We start from the raw sequence: 19,888 nt of genomic DNA on the forward strand, positions 1-19,888 counted from the left end.
CAGACTGACAGCAGAAGGTCTGGGAACCTTGGCCGCTTTGAATGGAAATTTGCATGAAAAAAACAACAACTACAACAATAAATAACTATGCATTATTACTATGGTAATATTATTAATAATAATGATCATAATAACTATTTCTTTTGTCAATAATTATTATGATTACATAAATAGGTAAAAAGTGTAAATATTGGTACAAAAATATAAAATATATTAGATACTAGTATGCTAGATTCCATATACTAGTGTCCAAAAAAGTTGTGTACTAAATCACACAAACACATATAAAGCAAATGCTTTGAAAAATGTAAAACAAAGAAAGTTATGACATAAAATGAAGACCCAATACTTACAATTTCTAGGTCACTATCTGTGTATATGAACTCTGAACCTTGTATAAAATGCTGAAATACAGTGAACACTGCAGAGGCCTGGCAACTCGTTTCTATCCAATTGAAACCTTTTTTCACAGCATGCCACGCAACTGCAGCAAACGCTGGTAAATAGGTTGTTTTTAATTTTGCCTATATTTTTGTCAATTTCTAGGTGGTGTTCTTAACCTTTTGTTTATTACGTTTTTTTTTTTTACTGTAGTTGTTCTGCATGTGTTAAGTTATTTTAATTTACAACCCATTTTGGGTTCATTTTTAAATGAACATGCTTACCATGTTCAAACATTTAACCCATACCTGCTGGGTTCGTCACTTTTCGACCCATTACTGGGTTGGCAAAAAAACACAAATTAGGTTGTTTTTTTTCCCAAGCATTTTTTTGTGTATGCACAATTTCTGTAAAATTTTGGTTAAAACAATACAAATGCACAGAGCTTCTATTAATACTCATTAGAAAAGAGTAACAGCAAGAAAATGGCAAACAAACAGTTACTAAGGCTCTGAATGATCAGTGCCATTAAGGTAAGCCTTAGCGAAAGGTCAATTTCCCTAACGCAGCACACCAGCTATTGCTCCATCTTTCCTGGCTGTGTCGGTTAACCAATCTGCAAAATGCTGTTTGTTGGGGTAATTCCCGATCTGTGTGCGTGCATGCATGTGTGTGTGTGTGTGTGTGTGTGTGTGTGTGTAAGAGAGAGAGATAAATCACGTCTATTTGAGAATAATGCTGAGCAAAGCTCTCTCTCCCTCGCTGAGAGATAACCTGTCAGTGGAGGAAGAGCGCTGCAGTTCAGAGCAATCAATGCAGCGCCTGACCCTCAATACAGCAATGCAGAGAGAGAGAGAGAGACACTGAGAGAGAGAGACATGCAGACTTGAAGAGATTTATTAATTAGGTTACACAGTGTAGCGGAACATGAAGTTTGTCAAAATATTGCCTAATCTTTTGATATCATTTAAGTGGCAAATACACTGTGGAACAACCAAGTTTATACATTTGTACAAGCTCATTAAAGTGTTTTAGCATAATATTACAGAACGGGCACTTAAATCCACGACAGCTTTCATTTGAACAAACCCCCGAGCCTATCATCTACTGAAGTATGAACGCAGACCCTCTAGACATGCAAACTCTATTTCACGCATCGCTGTCCTGAAACATTCGAGTGCAAACATGTTGCATACTCAGTGTTGCAGCAAGGGGCACTAAAGCGCTTCTGTGGTAGTACTTCTACTGGTCATTTATTCTTTCAGGTTGACTATTGTCAGAACAACAATTTAAAGAAAAACATATGGAGCAAGTTAACGCTAGTTGAGAGCAGTGTGCAATTTCTGAGCAAAACAATATGCAAAAATAATGACTGTTGTCAAAGAGGTTTCCTCAATCTGCTATAGGGCCGTTTCACTCTTAAAAATAAAGGCTCTCCATGAAGATCCATGTAACCTTTTCATTGCACAAAAGGTTTATTATAATGGAAAAAGATATTCCGATTATTCAAATATTCCTTAAACTAAGGGGAAAAAAGCCATTTTAAGAGAAAGGTGGACCCAAAATGGTCCCTCTATTGCATTTCTACAAACTCTACCTTTTTGAAATCAATATTTTTAAGAGTGTGGATTCCTGCCCCAATCTCACACCATTGTTTAATCTGCTGCCACGCAATTGATTTTAACCTTTCCACTAAAGTAGGCCATGTGGGCAGGGAAACTTAATAATAACCAATCACATTATAGCTTAACATGTTACTTCTCTTTTACCATTTAATCAAATCTCAATCACTAAATGAAATCTCAAATCACTTACATTGTGTCCAGATGTGACACACAATAAAAAAGGGTATCTTTTCTATGTTAATCAGCTTTTGTCTTAAAGCAACAGTAGCTACAGCAATACGCAATGAGCAACAGAGGATTCTATTTTTGGGATGGTTTCTATTTCTGCAACGTCACGGCTGACAGCTCAGATATTGTGTTTTGTATGATATTAAAATTATTCCATTTGAATTTCTGTATCTCGAATGAAAGCGTCAACGGAGATCTTTTAAAGGGTTAGTTCACCCAAAAATGAAAATTCTATCATTAATTACTCACTTTGCTGCGTCACTTTGGAGATGCGTTCACGACAGTACCATGACGCGAGCGGTGAACTAACCCTTTAAGCTCTTGAAAATAAAGGAAAGAAAAATGTTCAAACTCTGAACAGACAAGTGTATTCCGTGATAAAGATTGCATCAGTCACTGAGTATGTGTTTTGAATATTGTTGAAATGGTATTCTTTTCATTCATTTGATTATGTACCTATCCATTTTATAGCAAGTTAAATATTTTGAACGATGTGATTCGATATTCAAATCAGGAATAAAATCCGATAACAATGGTATCAAAATAGTACTTCTTAAGCAGGAATCATGCAAAATTTCTTTTTCAGACTGCCCTAGTCAATGCACACATACGCTCAAGAATAACGACAACAGATAATTGTCTCTGATATCCTGTTTCACTTGGAAATACATCAGATTACGGACCTGAAATGGGTTTAACTGACTTTAAGGAGGCCTACAGCTGGCATGCTGCTGGACCTACTTCTTTGTTCATACATATATGTGCTTTCCTTTCTATAAAAACATACACGCTGCAGCAGTAAGGATACAGTCTGAGAGAAAAAGGTGAAAGGAGAGAGAGTGCTCTCTCTCTACTATCCTAAAGGTTGATAATGCACTATAATCTATTCCTTCATCAAATCTCTTGGGTAGGACAGAGAACGCCTCCATTTCACACTCAACACATTGAAAACGGGACTTCTCCCATTGGTCATACCAATTTTCTTTCCATTTCAATAATCAAAACACACACACACACACACAGAGAGAGAGAGAGAGAGAGAGAATCATACTAATGCACCAGCAAGAAGGCCAGCAAGCACTCACACAACAAATTATCTGATCATACATTTTTAATGTGATAGGCACTGGCATGAAGAAGATACACATCCCTATTTAAAATATGTGAACACTTTACCTTACAGGGATGTTTTAATATCATGCGTACGCCTCACTGTTTTGCCAACCAAACTAGTGTTTTGTCAAAAAACCCAATACTAATGCTTCTCCAGGCAGATTTAGCTGAATTGATCTCCTGTCAAAGGGAATTACAATGAGTAGAAACCATGAGATGAAATGATCATGCTAAAAACGTTACTACAAGAGACATCAGTTTGATTATGCTGGGATTGCTTTTCAAGAACTAAATTACACACGGCAAAATGAAAAGCTCCTGAATCATAATTCATTAGGGATCATCATAAAATGAAAATTACAGCTCAAGTCAACATGAGATACAGTACCCAATTTTACAAATGTTAAAATGGAGTTGACTGGGAATTGACAGGATTGTGAAAAGAAAGAGCTTGAGGATATCTTACAATGAGGAAAGTCGTTTCAGGGGTGGAGGAAGTTGTTGAGCACAAAGTATACTTTGACTTTTAGGGTATGCATACAAAGCACAAGTCACAAATTTTCACCATCAAACACACAAAGCCTTATGTTTCTAACCATGCACACTGTGTATGTGCAGCTCGCATATGCACCTTTTGCACTAAAGTGATAACACTAAATTAATGGAGGAGACAGAACAACAACAACAACAACAAACTACTGGAGACAGCAACAACAAAAGACGCCCACGTTAACATCCGCTTGTGTAAGGGGATTAAGAGATCCTATTTATTTATTTATTTTTAATCACTCATAACTTTTGGAAAGGAATAGCACAGACTCTGGACAAGGATGAAATGTTTTAATGTGCTTGTGTGTTGAACGGCTGTGTTCTATCATACTTTGAAAGCTTGACTGTATGCGTAAAAAAAAAAAAAACTAAGTACAACTTGGGCTTTATATTTTGATGAAAGACCATTGTTTTTCTTTGGAATAATGTGCACTGATGGATTATATATAATAAAACCAAAACTGTACAGTAAGGCCCCGATCAGACAGAAAGCGTTTTTTGCACGCCTTTTTAAAATTGTTTTCCATTGGCAGTGAGCGTTTTGCATGCTGTTTATGTGCCCTGGGCGCCTCGCGAGTGCCTAAAGTTGATAAAAAAAAATCAACTCTGAGCATCATTCGTGGGGGGTTTTTTCCATTGTCCAGTCGAATGAATGGAGAGGCGGGCCTTCCATTGTGGTGCCGGAAGTTTACAGTTGCTTGGAACGTCCAGAGACTGCAATGATGGAGAAGAAACATATTTTGGCTGGGTTACCCAGAGCTGTATTTTTTTAAGTTTCTGCTAATATGACAGTTTATTCGTGCTATAATCCTTGATTAGACTGACAGGACAGCCTAGCAACATAAAAAAAAAACGCAGCGCACTGCTCTTTTCTAAATTAAAAAAAGTAAACCAAAAAAGGCAGTGCGGTGCACCTCGCGTTTTCAAACCTGAAAACACGTTCTGTCTGATTGGGGCCTAAGAAAGTAAGGTTACGTCTAATCTGAATACTTTTTCTCAGAGTTTTGGTCTTGAGGTTTAGTCATGTGACACATATTGTACCGATACATATCTAGGTTTATACTGGTATTGTGCCTTATGTGCTATTCACTTTCACACTGTTGCTAAAGATATTTTACTTTGTATACTCTTCGTATCACAGTAGTGCAAAGATTACAGAAAATTTACTCGCAACTGCTGTCCTGCGGCAAAAAATGAGAGCAGTTGTGTTTTAGACCAAACATAATGGTGTTTGAGTGAGACGCATCAGTGAATGGAGAGATATTTTACCAAATAAAGTGATCCTGCCAGAAGAATAGAGTTTGAACTTTATTGTGTCTGTTCTGTCTGCATCATCTCAGCGAGCTCTTATGAGGTTTTATGCATGCACAGTAAGGCAAATTTAGCCCTTTCCGACATTTCGCTGTCGATGAGAAACTTCTGGAAAAGGCTAGTGTGGACAGAGAGCATTTTTAAATGAAAACACAATTTTTTAATGTATCCTGGTTAATATATGCATAGCTTACATAGGGTCAATTTTGCTTTCATGTCTGTGGACTGAATCTACCAAAAAATAAAAATAAAATCATTATTTTTCATCCCTCAATTTTTTTTCATTAAAAAAAATCACTGGGAAATAATTTAATAATAATTGTATATTTTAAAAATGTATTTAAATGTATAATAAAATACATTTAAATAAATGTTTAAAATATACAATGGCTGCATGAAAAACATTAGAAAGAAAAATGCATGTAAAGGATGTGCTGCAACTAGTCTTTACATGGAGCTGAATGTTGTAAACTCCACCAATGGGAGTTACACTGTCAATGCAACTGTTCCTCTACTGAAAAAAAAAAGTTACACCTCAAAAGGACAATTTAGACAACTTTTTTATAGCTTGTATTAGTATAGCCTGCAATAGCTTCAACAAAATACAAAACCTTGGTTTTAAATGCTTCTTACTGGGCTGGAGTAAGTAAATCAGCTGGAGCAAGAAACAGATGTCGTCACTCTCTGAGGAAACTTTACTTCACAGTGTATGTGACATCACATCACAAATGTAGAGTCTGAGAGGGACTGTGAGGGATTTGGTTCGGCATTTGGGATAGGGCTTATAAACACTTCTCAAGCATAGATTTGTAGAGAAACTCTGGCTGTGTATAAATCTTACTGTGTGAAGGACTCACTTGGGCTGTCAGAGTGGCACTGGGGTGACAGAAGAGAGCAGACCTGGCTCCTGTTCTCAGACCGTGTGCTCTCCTGACAGTCTGGTGACTTCCAAGAGAAATGGACAGCGTCTCCTGCGGGAAAGGAAGACAAATAGAATATCAGTCTCTGAAAATGTGACATTCAAGAACAAGCAATGATATTCAAATAATGTTCCCTCTAAGTTGAAATATCATAATAGCAAGTTCCAAACACACGAATGGCAAAGCAAAGTTTTATTTATTTTGAGTAGGTTGGTAGTGGCATGTCGACTTGAAACAATGCAGAAGGTTAGAGAGTCGAACTTATAACCCGAAGGTTGCGGATTCGAGTCTCAGGTCCGGCAGGAATGGTCAGTGGGGGGGGGAGTGAATAACCAGCGCTCTCTTCCACCCTCAATACCACAACTGAGGTGAGACCCTTGAGCAAGGCACCGAACCCCCAACTGTTCCCCGGGTGCCGCAGCAATATGGCTGCCCACTGCTCCGGGTGTGTGTTCACTACTGTGTGTGTGCATTTGGATGGGTTAAATGCAAAGCACAAATTCTGAGTATGGGTCACCATACTTGGCCACATGTCACTTCACTTCACTATAATATCATATAACTATCCACCTTATTTTTCCCCGTAAGAGCGGGCACGGTCATTTGTAAATGTTAAGTGTGTCTGGTTTACGGTGTCATCCGCTTCCTGCTATTTTTAGCTGTACAAAACAGCTACTTTTGCTGCGTCATATTGCAAACTGGCGTTTCTTACTATATTATTTTTAATGTATTGTCTTAATTGTAAACACACTGATTTGTAGCGCAAACGTTTTACCATTCACTGCACTTTATCATTCTTCTCATTATTTCCCTACAGCAGCTAATGAATCGGAAATCTTGCACCACGTTCACCGGAAACAGCTTACTTCCGCATTGAAAAATAAGGTGGAAAATCTATACAAAGAGATCAGTGACTGGAAAGCAAGTCTGTAGTGAATTATACTGTATGATATTACAAGTTAGTTTAATTTTACATGCTGTATTTCAGTCATTTTATAGGTCCATCAGTGCATATTTTATATGTGTTGATAGACAACAAATGTAATGTTAATCACTTCAATTTCACAGTTTGCTTTATGTAACAAAACATTTCATTTTGATACCATGTTTATGAATAAGAGATGGAAATGAATAACTGTTTGGATATAGTTTTTGGGGGGTTGGGTTTCCCATGTGCAATTTAAAGCATAATCCTTTTCCTTTACCAACTCATTTTTAATACACACTTTTAATTACAACTAGGGCTGTTGTAAGAAAAAGTGGGGGGAAAGTGGTGAAGTTATTTTGGGTGCAACAGAAAAGTCTGTCATGTGATTCTTAATTATAACTGTTTTTAAAACACACACACCAGATATGAGTTTCAGTTATTTCAGTACATCTCAAAAATATGTGATCAGGTTATGAAATTAACACTTGCCACCAGTCAAATGTGATTTGTCCCAATAAAGCTCTTTTGAATTTGAAAGAGAGAAGCAACAGACAAATTGACAAAATATAACAATTAATTTTAACCTAAATTTTAATTTTAACCTCTCTCTCTCTAAATGATTTTTTTTTGTGGAAAATTTACGGTGTCATGTATTTTGCATTGTGGTAATGTCAGCTGATGTGCTTAATAGCAAAGTACCAAGCATTCACAAGACTGCACTGAAACATTCACCACAGAAGCATCATACAATCTGAAATTTGAACTGTTACACCCCTACCAAAAACAGCACTGAAACTCACCATCCTCCTTTCATTTTACTCATCATATAGCAGCTGTTCCCTATCCAATTACAGACTGTTACACACATTACTAATTAATTATGCAAAAGCTCAGTACTGCAGACAGCTGCAGGTGGGTATGTCGCATCAAAGCGGCAGAAAGCAGCAGGGGACAGAGTGAGGATGTGAGGGAATATGTAGGCGAGGTGTAGCACAGGTTGAGCGGGGTCAAGGACTCAAGTATCTGCAAAGCTCTTATCTTAAGTTAATACAGGCACCGAGCTCGTAGATCTCACTCTTGACTTCTGCAGTGTATTTATACAGCTCTCAGAATGATAGATAAAAAATGTCACGTCCATCACCTCGGGAACGAGAAGAAAGTAATAGAGAGCAAATAATAGGCCAGCATATGCAAAGCCAGAGACGAGATTTCACGTTGTGTCGCCAGTGTTTCAAATACGAAGCAGTGACAGGACAGACAATGCAAGTAACTAAATCATTTTGTTGAAGTGACACAGTCTCAGGCATGAGTGAATCTCTCGGCCACTCATCCATGATGGAGGCAAATAGCCCTGCCCTGTGTAGGCTGTGAGGATATCCCTCCTTCAAATCGTCTCATCAAAACCTATTACTTCTGTGATATCCACTTATTTTCAGTCCAACTTCTTATTTCAGTCTCAACTGAGACTTGGATATCACACTTGGAGTCCATTTACTGGCCATCTGATGCATACTGCACACAAAAAGGACAAACAATCTTGCAATCTGGTAAATTCTAATTTGATGGGCTGGCTTTGTGTAACTTCCAGGAATGCACGGTTTTCTATTATTTTATTTTTTTTAATGGTACCAGGCTGTTTCAGAGGAAGAATGAATCCACAGATTTGCCTTGATTAGATGCATTATACTTTTTTTCTGAAATATTTCTTTGGAATAAATCAACATACTTATTCACTTTTAAAAATATAAACTAGATCTAAAATATGGTCCTGCAGAATAAGGCATTAATATATGCTATATATGTACTAATGAACAGCTGATATACTAGTAATATGCATGCAATGAATTAACCAACCATCATTCTGCAACTGTGAATTATGGCAAAAACAAAGATTATCTTTCAGACTGCAGATGTTAAAGAGACATTAGAAGGCATTCTGATAAACGAAAGTCCTACTGATGTCTCAAAGGTTTTATTTTGTATGAAAGGTTATTGAGCATGTATAATCTTAAAAATAAAGGTTCACGATGCCATAGAAGAACCTTTTTGTCTAAATGGTTCCATAAAGAACCTTCAACATCTGAAGAACCTTTCCGTTTCACAAAAAGTTCTTTGTTGGTGAAAAAAGGTTATTGAGATTATAAAAAGGTAATAAAGAGATGGTTCTTTAAAGAACCTATGACTGAATGGTTCTTTGTGGAACCAAAAATGGTTCTTCTATGGCATCGCTTGAAGAACCTTTTGAAGCACCTTTATTTTTAATATGTAGTGAATATATTGTGCCAGGCATTCAGATGAAGGAAGAAGTCTGCTGGAAAGCCAGTGTTGTGCTCAGCTGTGAGACTTCAACTAACCCAGTACACTGGCAGCAATTGTTTATGATGACCTGAGGTTAAAAGTGCATGCTTGATGCAATTTATTAATTGTACCCCATGGATATGCAACAAAATTAAAAAGAACAGCAGTACAAGTTTAGAGGTTGGAAGTCTAAACTTTCATGCAAAAGAAAAATTATTTGGTCTGCCACCTCTTTAGTCACGCTGATCTGGCAAAAACTGACAGCAGTTCTTCCTCGTCAAGTGTTTAATACCAGATACCTTCAAACAATAGTTCTGCTTATCACCACAGCTCACATCCTTAGATACTGGCTGGGGATATCCAACAAATGCAAAGTTATGAAGTTATCTTTCTGCGAAGGGCTGAAATATCATCAAGCTCAACATCAAGCGTCATGGTCACTGGCTTTTGAATTTTGCCCTGTAGTGTGCTGTCATCTTGCCTCTCCTGCCATACAGCAGGGCTGTCATAAAGTAACCATGTGTATGCCTGTTGGTTATTCGATCACAGTTAACCACAGCATTTCCCACCAAAGACCGAAAGAACAACCATCCAACTGTCTGATTTTCTTTTATCAATGACAGCGACTTTCTGGACATTTCATCTCTTGAGCTCTGTAGACAGTGTCCGTGAGCAAGGGCTGACAGATTGAAAATCTGCAGACTAACTAAACATGTAGAAGAACAATACTGTATTAGGACAACTAATAGAAAACCTATTTTTCTATCCAGTATCTATTTTAAACCATTGGCCATCAAGGGGGTGGGGGGGGGGGGTTTGTTCACGGGGGGGGATTGTTCACGGTTATGTAAGATCTTTCAGTCCAGAATAGAGCTCTTTCATCACTGTGGGAAACTTAAACTACAGGGAAGTCACACAGTTGAATGTGACAAAAGATGAAGTTGTTACATTTGTTAAATACCGATTTGCAGCAACCCTCTACATTGCGAGTAAATCACTCACATATGCGACTAAATGATGTCTAATATTAGCCAATGGCTAATAAATTCTCAGATTTTACTCACCAGTGTGTGAGTTGGAGGCTGAGTATATGATTAGCACAGATATATTTTCACTCACAGAACACTCTGACTGAGCACTTCAGAGTTTCACTCTCCGTCAAGCGATCTGTGTTTTTTTCAGTTCATTTGAATGGATGCGCAGCGCACCTGTGTTTGTGTATTTGGCGTAACGTAAACTTATAGTATAGAATTTAAGTCTGGCGAGTAAACAAAAAAAATTTACTAGCCAATGGCGATTCAATTGCCAAGGTGTCCGTAGAGGGTTGTGCAGGCTAATTTACTAGGGATGAACTCATCAGGAATTGACAAGAACCTAGCAATGAGACATTTGCAAAGTCCTCAATACACTAAACTGAAAAAAACAGATTATTATCTTTGCATGTGTGCCATTTGACATCTGAACTGAAAATAAAATGGAGGAAACTTATTTTGTCATGTTTCGGGCTGTAGTATATATTTTTTTTCCTGTTGGCAAATGTCTCATCCAAAAAGGTCCATCACATGGCTTGAGACTTTGGCTACTGGTTGGTGTGTGTGTGTGTGTGTGTGTGTGGAGGAAAGACTCTTACATCCAAAGCAATCACAAAGAGTGCAAAAAAATCAATGCCTGCTGCCTTCTGTATCAGTGTAAATGAGGGATAAAAGCAGCATTCCCAGCTTGAGTGTAAATGTAATAATAAGAGGGGTTCATTGCACAGGTACACTTTTTGTTGGAATGATGAGAGGCCCTCCTAGAATGAGGTTCTGTTCTGACCCCTTCCTTGTATTGGCAGTGGTTTCTATGACAAGCATCACTATTAATTTAGGACATACTGTGTAAGAGCTGTGAACAAACCTGTAACTAAGTTGTAAACTTTGGTGTGGAAATGTCCTGAATTGTTTGTCCCCAAATCTGGTAGTTTGTGGCTTGTTTCTAAAGGGGAATTCACATTAAAGGCATATAAATAACTAGAGGTCAATGAGTCAAATTTGTTGCATAGGAAATGATCATTCACACAGCTGGAATGACTTCTAGTTGTCACCTCTAATCACTGTCAGTGTGAATTCCCCAAAAAGTCAGTGTTTCTGAACTCTGTTCAGTGTTTCTGGAGGCACACCAACAGTTCACATGAGGGCCTTTCGCACCGCAGGAACCTTTTCATAGTCCCAGAACTAATTGTGGAACTACACACTTTTCGGCGTGTTCGCACCGCCGGAACTGGGAGCGATTTTAGTACCGGACTGCCTTTTTCGAGAACCAAATTAGCTCCTACTCCGGAGCAGGGTCTAACCAGCACAACTGATACTAATCTTGAAGTAAGTAGACACTGATTGGCCAAACGCGTATGAAAACGCCCTCACTACTAGACATGGTAGAGGTAGAGATATGAATGAGTGGTTTATCGTAAGCATGAATAAAAATAGTCTATAATACAACAGATTAAATACAACACAGCAATAATATACACAATGGCCTGAAGAAAATGGGTGTTCATTCAAAGAAGGTTTTCCTATGAATTAATTAGTAGAACAGTCCATTTCTCCTGTGCATTTGTACCCCTTGTTTCTGGAGAAAGCAGAATGAGAGCCGGCTCGCATTCCACAAGGTTGTAAATGTATCGGGTTACCATGAAACCAGGGTCTTGTTCGGCGTCCTGGGGTGTTACAAAGTATTTGTGAAATCTAGCTAACAAAATATATATTGTGTGTTGGAGTGGTCCAGACGCTACAATGTCCATTATTGTGAAACCCGCGAGACACAACAAAACACAGCTCCGATCACAGCGTCCTCCATCCTCCTGTTGTTAATGTTGTTTTTCTTTGTTTCTGTTGTTGAACGCCGCGCACAAATGACGTCGCTGTCGACCGGCTTACGTTACTTCTTAGTACACACTGTCGGTGCGAATGCAACCCTTTAAATGGTACTGGGAAATAGTTTGCGTAAAATCGTCCCAGTACTTTAGTACCGTACATTTAGTTCTGGAACTAAAGCAGTGCAAAAGGGCCTATTTAGGCCCTGTCCACGCGGAGTTTGGACAGTTTATATACACAATACAGTTTAGCTGTATACGCATCAATTTTGTATCGTATAGGCATTTCGCCCACACGGATCCGGCGTTTTGGGAGAATGAAACCGATATTTTTTTAAACCGGGTCCCAGAGTGGATGAATCTGAGAACGCCGCCCTTGCATTTTCGTGTGGACAGCGAATTCGTTTTCTGAAACGATGACGTCATCAGCCCACATCTTGCCCCTAGCTACGTCACGTAACAGCAACAAAAACATGAACACTGAACGATTGTCTTTTTATTAACTAACATTAACACAGATTAATAAATGTATTTTTCCATGTTCGTTTGTATACCGCGCACAAGGATTATGCGCATAGTCCAAGTCTTCTTCTCCATTTTTAGTGCATCTCTGTGGCAGAATTACAGCACCACATGCTGGTCTGGCATGTATACTACATCATTTTGTGGTTTCGTGTGGATGCAGATATTTCTTGAAAAAGCTCTGGCTTCGTGTGGATGTAGCCTTAGATGTCTCTCTTAACTGATCCATCCATTTCAGGTCTTGGAGTAGGGGTGGACAACTCTGGTCCTTGAAATAATTTTCCAGTAGAGGTTAGCTACAACCCTAATCAAACACACCTGAACAAGCTAGTCAAGGTCTTTAGCATTACTGTAAAGCTACAGGCAGGTGAGTTTGATGAGTTGGAGCAATATTCTGCAGGAAAGTGGATCTTGAGGGCCAGAATTGCCCAGTTCCATATTGGAGTCTACTAATGAGCTGACTAGTTGAATCAGGTGTGTTTTATTAGGAAGAGTTCAAAAACTTGTACTGATGGTGTGCCTCCAGGAACAGGGTTGGAAAACACTGCCATAAGTGTTTGGACATAGTCCTGGTGGGCGATAAAATGGATGAAATGTCTAAAAGAACAGGCCTGAGCCATCATCTTGTACCATCTGACACATGGGCTAGTAAGCAAAGCCCTAACAGACACTCACTTCCCACTGACTCTTCCAACCATTTGGTCCTCCTTTGAAACCACACTGATCAAGAAGTTGTCTGTTGTGGAGCCAGCAGCAGCATGGGTTTGTCAAAGGGTGCACAGCAGGTGCTTGTGATTATCCTTCTCAAAAACTAAAATGATATATGTAACACTAATCAGACTCATGGACTTTACAGACATGTGCAGGCATGTCCATCACAATTTCACAACACTGCAACTGAATATCATGTGCACCATTAGGGACTGGTCTTAGACTCTGTATCCCATAACCCACAGAGAACATGATCTCTTGACGCCACAAACACATGTGCTTATGAGCATTTAGCATTGTCTTAAGTTACTACTCACTGAGTAACCCAAAGGGACATGAAAGGAGAGGTTAAGGAGAGCAGGGGAATAGGTTACATCGAATGGATAGAGATGAGGTGCTGTCTTGCATGAATCAGGCTCTTTTACAATGCATTCCATGAAAGTGAGTTCGTTTACATGTGAGGGAGGATTAGAGGAGGGCAGCTCAGCAAAAAGCAGAAATATTGTGGCAGGAGTCGTGAGGGGAAGACGTGAGCTCTTGTGCTGACTTGAAAATGAAAGGAACACACAGGAGCAAGTAATCAGATATGGCAGGCCGTGGATATACGAGAATGTGCAACAGCTGACATACATAACATACACATTCAATTCCTCTATTCTTAACCTCTGCCAAGGACAATACTGGGTGACTGAGGCAACCAACAAACCTTTGTCAGAGTAGATGCCATATTTAATTTGAGCACTTCAGTTCCTCACAGCGACAGCCTTGTTTTTAATTTAAATCAATGTCACATGGTTGTGTCCCTGCATATTTATTTTTATACAAATTGTACGTTTACTGAAAATACAACATTTCCAGAAAATTTCCACAAATTGTCATGGACAAAAAAAAATTAAAGCATGAATTGTAAAAAGACAGGGGTGTCCAGTCTTGTTCCTGAAGGGCCACCTACCAGCAGAGTTTAGCTCCAACCTTAATTAAACACATCTGAACCAGCTCATCAAGTTCTACAGAATCACTAGATACTTCCAGGTGGGCTGAAGCTAAACTCTGGATGAAAGTGGCCCTCCAGGAGCAGGACTGGACACCCCCGAAATAGTACCTCAAGACCTAGGTTGTCCAATTCTACTCCTGGAATATCACCTTCCTGCAGAGCTTAAGTCCAACCGCAATTAAACACACCTGAATCTGGTAATCTAAGTCTTTGATTACTACAAACTTCACTGATTTGTATTACTGACACTAAATTCTGCAGGATGGTGGCCCTCCAGGAGCATGTTTAGATACCTCTCCTCAAGACAGTACAACGTACTGAACAGGATGTTTCTTTATCCCAGACAACCGAGGTGTAATGTGGTGCGATAAGGTGTAATGTGGGACAGACTGCCAAAACCTCAAGAATCTGTTTGAGAACCACCTACTCCTAACAAGAACGGTCTATCCAACCAGCATGTAAAACCACACTTTGTTTTGTTTTTAAATGAGTTTCATCAGGGAGACTTTATTCCACACTAGCAGACCAGCCTGAAAAAATCAAATAAAAATTCAAATAGTTTCACAGCAGTTATAGTAGCTTTATTTCCAGGTGGACTGGTGTACCCCAATGGCCATAAAATGTGCAGAAGCCAGCCACTAATATGGATGAACTATCAATCCATAGATGTACAGTCCAAGGTAGTCTATATACTAGGATATCTGAAAAAAACATATATGCTGAAAGAGTGATATAGATCTATATAGATCCAGAGTACAATACCCCCAACCAACATACCCACTCAGTAAAGTGGTGTAGGCTAGCAGACTCAATGACAGTGAGGTAGGTAATCTCTTAAACTGGCTGCCCATGAAGAAACAGAGATAAATTACTTAGATTTTTTTCATTCATAATGGAAGACCTGCAAAGAATAGCCCTACACAGAGAGTGAAGAAATGCCCATTCTAGTCTTCCATATTCTAATAAATGTTGCGGAATGATATCAAAAACCAGATTGTTATTCATATTTACAGCTGTTGTCCGCACTAAAATTCTCTCAAAGGGGGAAAATAGGCACATGTCGTGGAGCTATACGGTCACTAAAACATAAACAAAGCCAGCGAGCGCCCTGTAAACCTGAGAGGTCCTTACGATGTCAAGCGATTACAAGGGACTTTATAGTGCTTGAAAACTACGCCTCCGCTCATTGTAGCAAATTACCTTTCACTCTCTTGCATCCTCTCTCTCCTGGCCTTTTTCTTGATCTACGTTTTCCTGACTGTTTTCATGAGATTTTTAAAGTATGCCCTTTTGCTGGGAAAAACAAGAAAAAAACTGATATGTTTAGATTGCCAGGAAGTCTTGCTCCCTCCCCAACTTTCGCACCTTTATGAAGCAGGTCACATGGAAAGGAACACACAATGAATATCAGGAGAAATGCTGATGGTGTAGGTGTGTGGGGGTGAGACAGACAGACGTACAAAGGTATTAGGAAAGAGAGGACAAAGGCAGATGGCGGAGAGATGAGAGTGCCGGCAAACCGTCTGACAGCAAAGAAAGGCTCTGCTGTATGCTAAACAGGGAATTAGACAGTTGCCCCCTGAGAGCCTCTTAACCTTCTCATTTTCCCTCACCATTTCTCATGCACATCTATTAGCAGATCTTTCTCAAGGCTGAAGTTGTTCCTCCACAAGAACATATCCTGGTGTTAGCTGCTCCTGTCCAATCGAAGATGATTAAGGAAAGCAGCTATAAAATAATATACAGTATATATATATAAATTAACTTCAATATAACAATATAAATTCTGAATTTACTTCAACCTAAATATGTACGTTTGTGTATCTGTGGCCACATAATCTCATAAAGCTTGTTAAAACAGCCTATACTCACTGACATCAGACCCTGACAAGCCCCATAAGGAGTGTGAATTGTCGATTGGTTGAGGTTTCCAGCTGAGGAGAGGTCTTTTAAATGACACCTACCCCCTTCGTTAGAGTCTGTCATTAGTCCTTCGCTGCAGAGAGCTGTGATTATATTACAGGTCACTAGATAGTACTTACCACTCTGAGCCTTGACAGAGAAGCCATCCCACACACTTACTTGAGACTTATAAGTGTTTCTCCATTGGCTGAGCAATAATGTTATACAATTTTGTGTGGGGAAAAAAGGGAACAAACTAAAAACTTTCATAGAAACAACAGTCTTCAACAAACATTTATTCTAAGTTACAACAAAACATCACCTAGTACCTCCTGACTCCTTTACAGACCCCATGCTTGAAAAATCTAGATTTTAATTAATTCTTGGTTACAGATGCTATTTTCTATCCCCATGAGTTGATTCATTAATTTCGAGCAAACTTACAAAATTAAAAAAAAACATCTGTATGGAAAATTGTTTTGCTTAGACAACATCGTTGAAGTCCATGTCTTTTTGAAAAGCACTTGATCCACACAATAGGTATTTTTATAGAACAAGATTCAGTGAACCACAGTGCTGTATTGATGCAAGGCTACACAATCAAATCATTCTGAAAAGAAATTTGATATGGGCTTAGTGAGTCAATACAAGACCACATTAGTCTGGGACTGACACTACAGCTGCATGTTAGAGTTCACCTAGACAACAACTCTGTTTAAAACCTGAGAGGCCAACTGCCAGTGCTCTTAGCGTAAGGTGTTAGTGCCGACCAGATGGCTGTAATATTTCACATAAATGAAGGGAGTGTGTCAGAGTGGGTGCATTTCAGCAAGCTGAATTGGAACTTCCTGAAGAAAAAACACTGCGTTTCCACAGCAACTCCATGGTGACTGGGAAAAGTGTGAGGTCATATGCGCTGTCAATGCGGTCTCTACACTCCTTGCCCACCTGAAAGCAGCTTGCCCTGAATGTTCATGCTTTCTTTCGAGCTGCGCGTGGAACACTTCAGTCTAGATTTACATGTCTTTGTGGAGTTGCTGCAGGCTCACCCGCCGCAGCAATTTGCCAGCGAAACAAATCTTTTGTGTGTTTGTGTCCGTTTTCTGTGCAAGAAAATGGAAATCCTTTCAAACCACCTAGTCTCTTACCTTTGAAGTCTCTCTCCCTATTGCGTACTGGGTAATAAGAGGGAATCCTCGAGGATACCCAGGTGAACCGGAGATTCAGTCAATGAGGGATTCTGTCAGAACAACTGATCCTGGCTATAGATTAAGTCTGTTGTTTTTTTCTTTTTACTCCGACCTTCATTTTTTCATTTGTTCTTCTTTTAGAAGGAAAAAAAATACCAATCAAGACCGCAGAGCTTTCGAGGAAAATCCATTCGTCAGCGCAGCACTTGAAACGTGATACACTTTGAGGATATGGGACACTGGCGAAGAGTGGTCCATTGCAACCCTCGTGGACTACAGAATAGCTCCATATCATTTGACTACACTCTAAAACTGGCTGGGGTTTTTTTTTAACCCAAACTGCTGGGTTTAGCCTGTTGGGTCACTTTTATGAGTTATTTTTTAGTGTTTGGTTGTTTTGTGTAACCACTGCTGGGTTAAGATTCACTGTCAGGAATGAAGCACCTCTTCATAAACTACTCAACCTGCTGGGTTATAGTAACCATGCAGTTTTAAATCTGGATAATTTTTTCTCCTGTTCTGAGGAAGGGGTGGTCTGTACCGTTGTTTGCTCCGCTACGATTATCTCACGTTACCTATGTTATTAGCATTTGTTGTACAAGTAAACAGACTCATTGGTTTAACCACTGTGCCTTAGCTACCATGTAAAGTTCTACTGCGCTCCGCAGATGACCCACATCTTATAACTCAAAATTTTTTATTAAAATGTTCTACATTTCCTCAGTTTCAGAATGCAGGTCGTAGTTTATTGTGACAGTCTGGAGGTTTATCAGTTGCCAAGGAAACTTGATGTGATGGTTTACACCAGGGTGACCCTCACACAGTCTGTTCTGCCGACTAAACCCCTCCGAGAGTTAGCTGTTAGTGCCATTATGAGTGTTTAAGGGTTTTCCTTGGGGCTTCCTTTGTCTTATTTCCCTTTTTGCACACAGAGAATCACACTCTGCAAATTCTGTGTTTGTGTGCGCTAGAGCTGGCACAACTACTTATTTTGTACTAGTCAACTACATTAGTCAATTGGTCGGCCAGTGAATGCCAAATAAAACGACAACTAGTCAAGTTAACCCCAAAGAATTGACTTATGGAAAAACTAGTCGAGTAGTCCTAATGTGTGCACGTTTATGTGTTAGAATGTGACAGTGAAATTAACCTTGCATCATGACAAAGACATTCAAATTAGGGATGTGCTATAAAAAATGCTTACAGACGATTTGATACTTTAAATGATAAATGCTATATGCCATGCCAAAATTGCTCATGGTGAAATGGTGTGGTAAATTAAACCGAATAAGCATGCAAAAGGAAAAGTGTGTTTATTCATCCATCAGTGATAGTGGGAATGCACCACTTTGACAGCACATAGCTGGAGCAGGGCTGCAAATCTCCTGCTCAAGAGCCAAGGCTGACAGGCTGACCCACAGCGCAAACTCCTTCATCAAACAGGCCGTTTTCCCCCAGGACCCAGTTGACAAAAAACACACACAATCGTGTCTTTACCCCCTACTAGCCAAGGGAACAAACAACTTAACCTCACACTTGTAATTACAATGCCTGCTTTCATTTCCAGTTAAGGTCCACTGTTCAGGTAACGTGGGGCTTAAACAACTTAATGCATCACCAGACAAATCAATTATTTTATGTGCAGGTGAAAATAGTCTACATGCCAATAACTAACCAGGAGTGCGTTTCCCAAAAGCAACTATGGTTGCAAGTTCCGTCGTTACCAATAGAGTTAAATGGAACGAACCACCATAGTTAGCTAACGATGCTTTTGGGAAATGCACCCCAGGATAACAGTCATCCCCTGAATGACCCAACTATCCACTGTAGGGTATAGTATAAATGTGTCATTTAAAAATTATTTTTCTGTTATGTTTATATTGCAGTATATTTGCATACAAGAGAGCAATGACGTAAGACGGAATAAAGCTAGCTTTCATTCCATATGCAAATTAGCCTGAATCAAGTTCATTAATTGAAATCTAAAGCCTGGAATACACTACACAATTTTTGCTCCGATTTTCAGACGATTTACAGTCGAGAAGTTGAGGCTAGTTGCTGAAAGTTAGAGCCAGTCTGCAGATGTAAGTTGACAGATTTAATAGAAAATCGTATAGTGTATGATGGTCACATATTTGTTTAGCTTCAGATTTTGATTCCAACCAATTTTGAAAAATTGCCAACAGCATGTTGCCTGGTATGGAGGTGACCACTTGGGTGGCGTTTCGTGCATTCAGCTACAATTAATATTCTCAATGGGCAAACCTGGTCCGGTCTTCTTCAGCTGCAAATTGTGATGGGGTATAATCAGGGCCGTCCTTGGGGGGGGGGGGGGGGGAAACTGGGGGGGGCAACTGTGACAGCC

General features: G+C 39.3%; 1 protein-coding gene across 1 annotated transcript in view; it reads right to left on the reverse strand.

Annotated features, from left to right (window-relative positions):
* mcu (mitochondrial calcium uniporter) overlaps positions 1 to 19,888 on the reverse strand; it is a 93,927-nt gene that overhangs the window by 44,883 nt on the left and 29,156 nt on the right. Inside the window, exon 3 of the mRNA XM_016249621.1 lies at positions 6,065 to 6,178. Coding sequence (XP_016105107.1) covers positions 6,065 to 6,178 — 114 coding nt within the window. The remainder of the gene's footprint in view (positions 1 to 6,064; positions 6,179 to 19,888) is intronic.

Source organism: Sinocyclocheilus grahami, unplaced genomic scaffold (genome assembly GCF_001515645.1).
Source record: "Sinocyclocheilus grahami isolate Dianchi unplaced genomic scaffold, SAMN03320097.WGS_v1.1 scaffold944.1, whole genome shotgun sequence".
In the NCBI taxonomy this organism is placed as follows: Eukaryota; Metazoa; Chordata; class Actinopteri; order Cypriniformes; family Cyprinidae; genus Sinocyclocheilus; species Sinocyclocheilus grahami.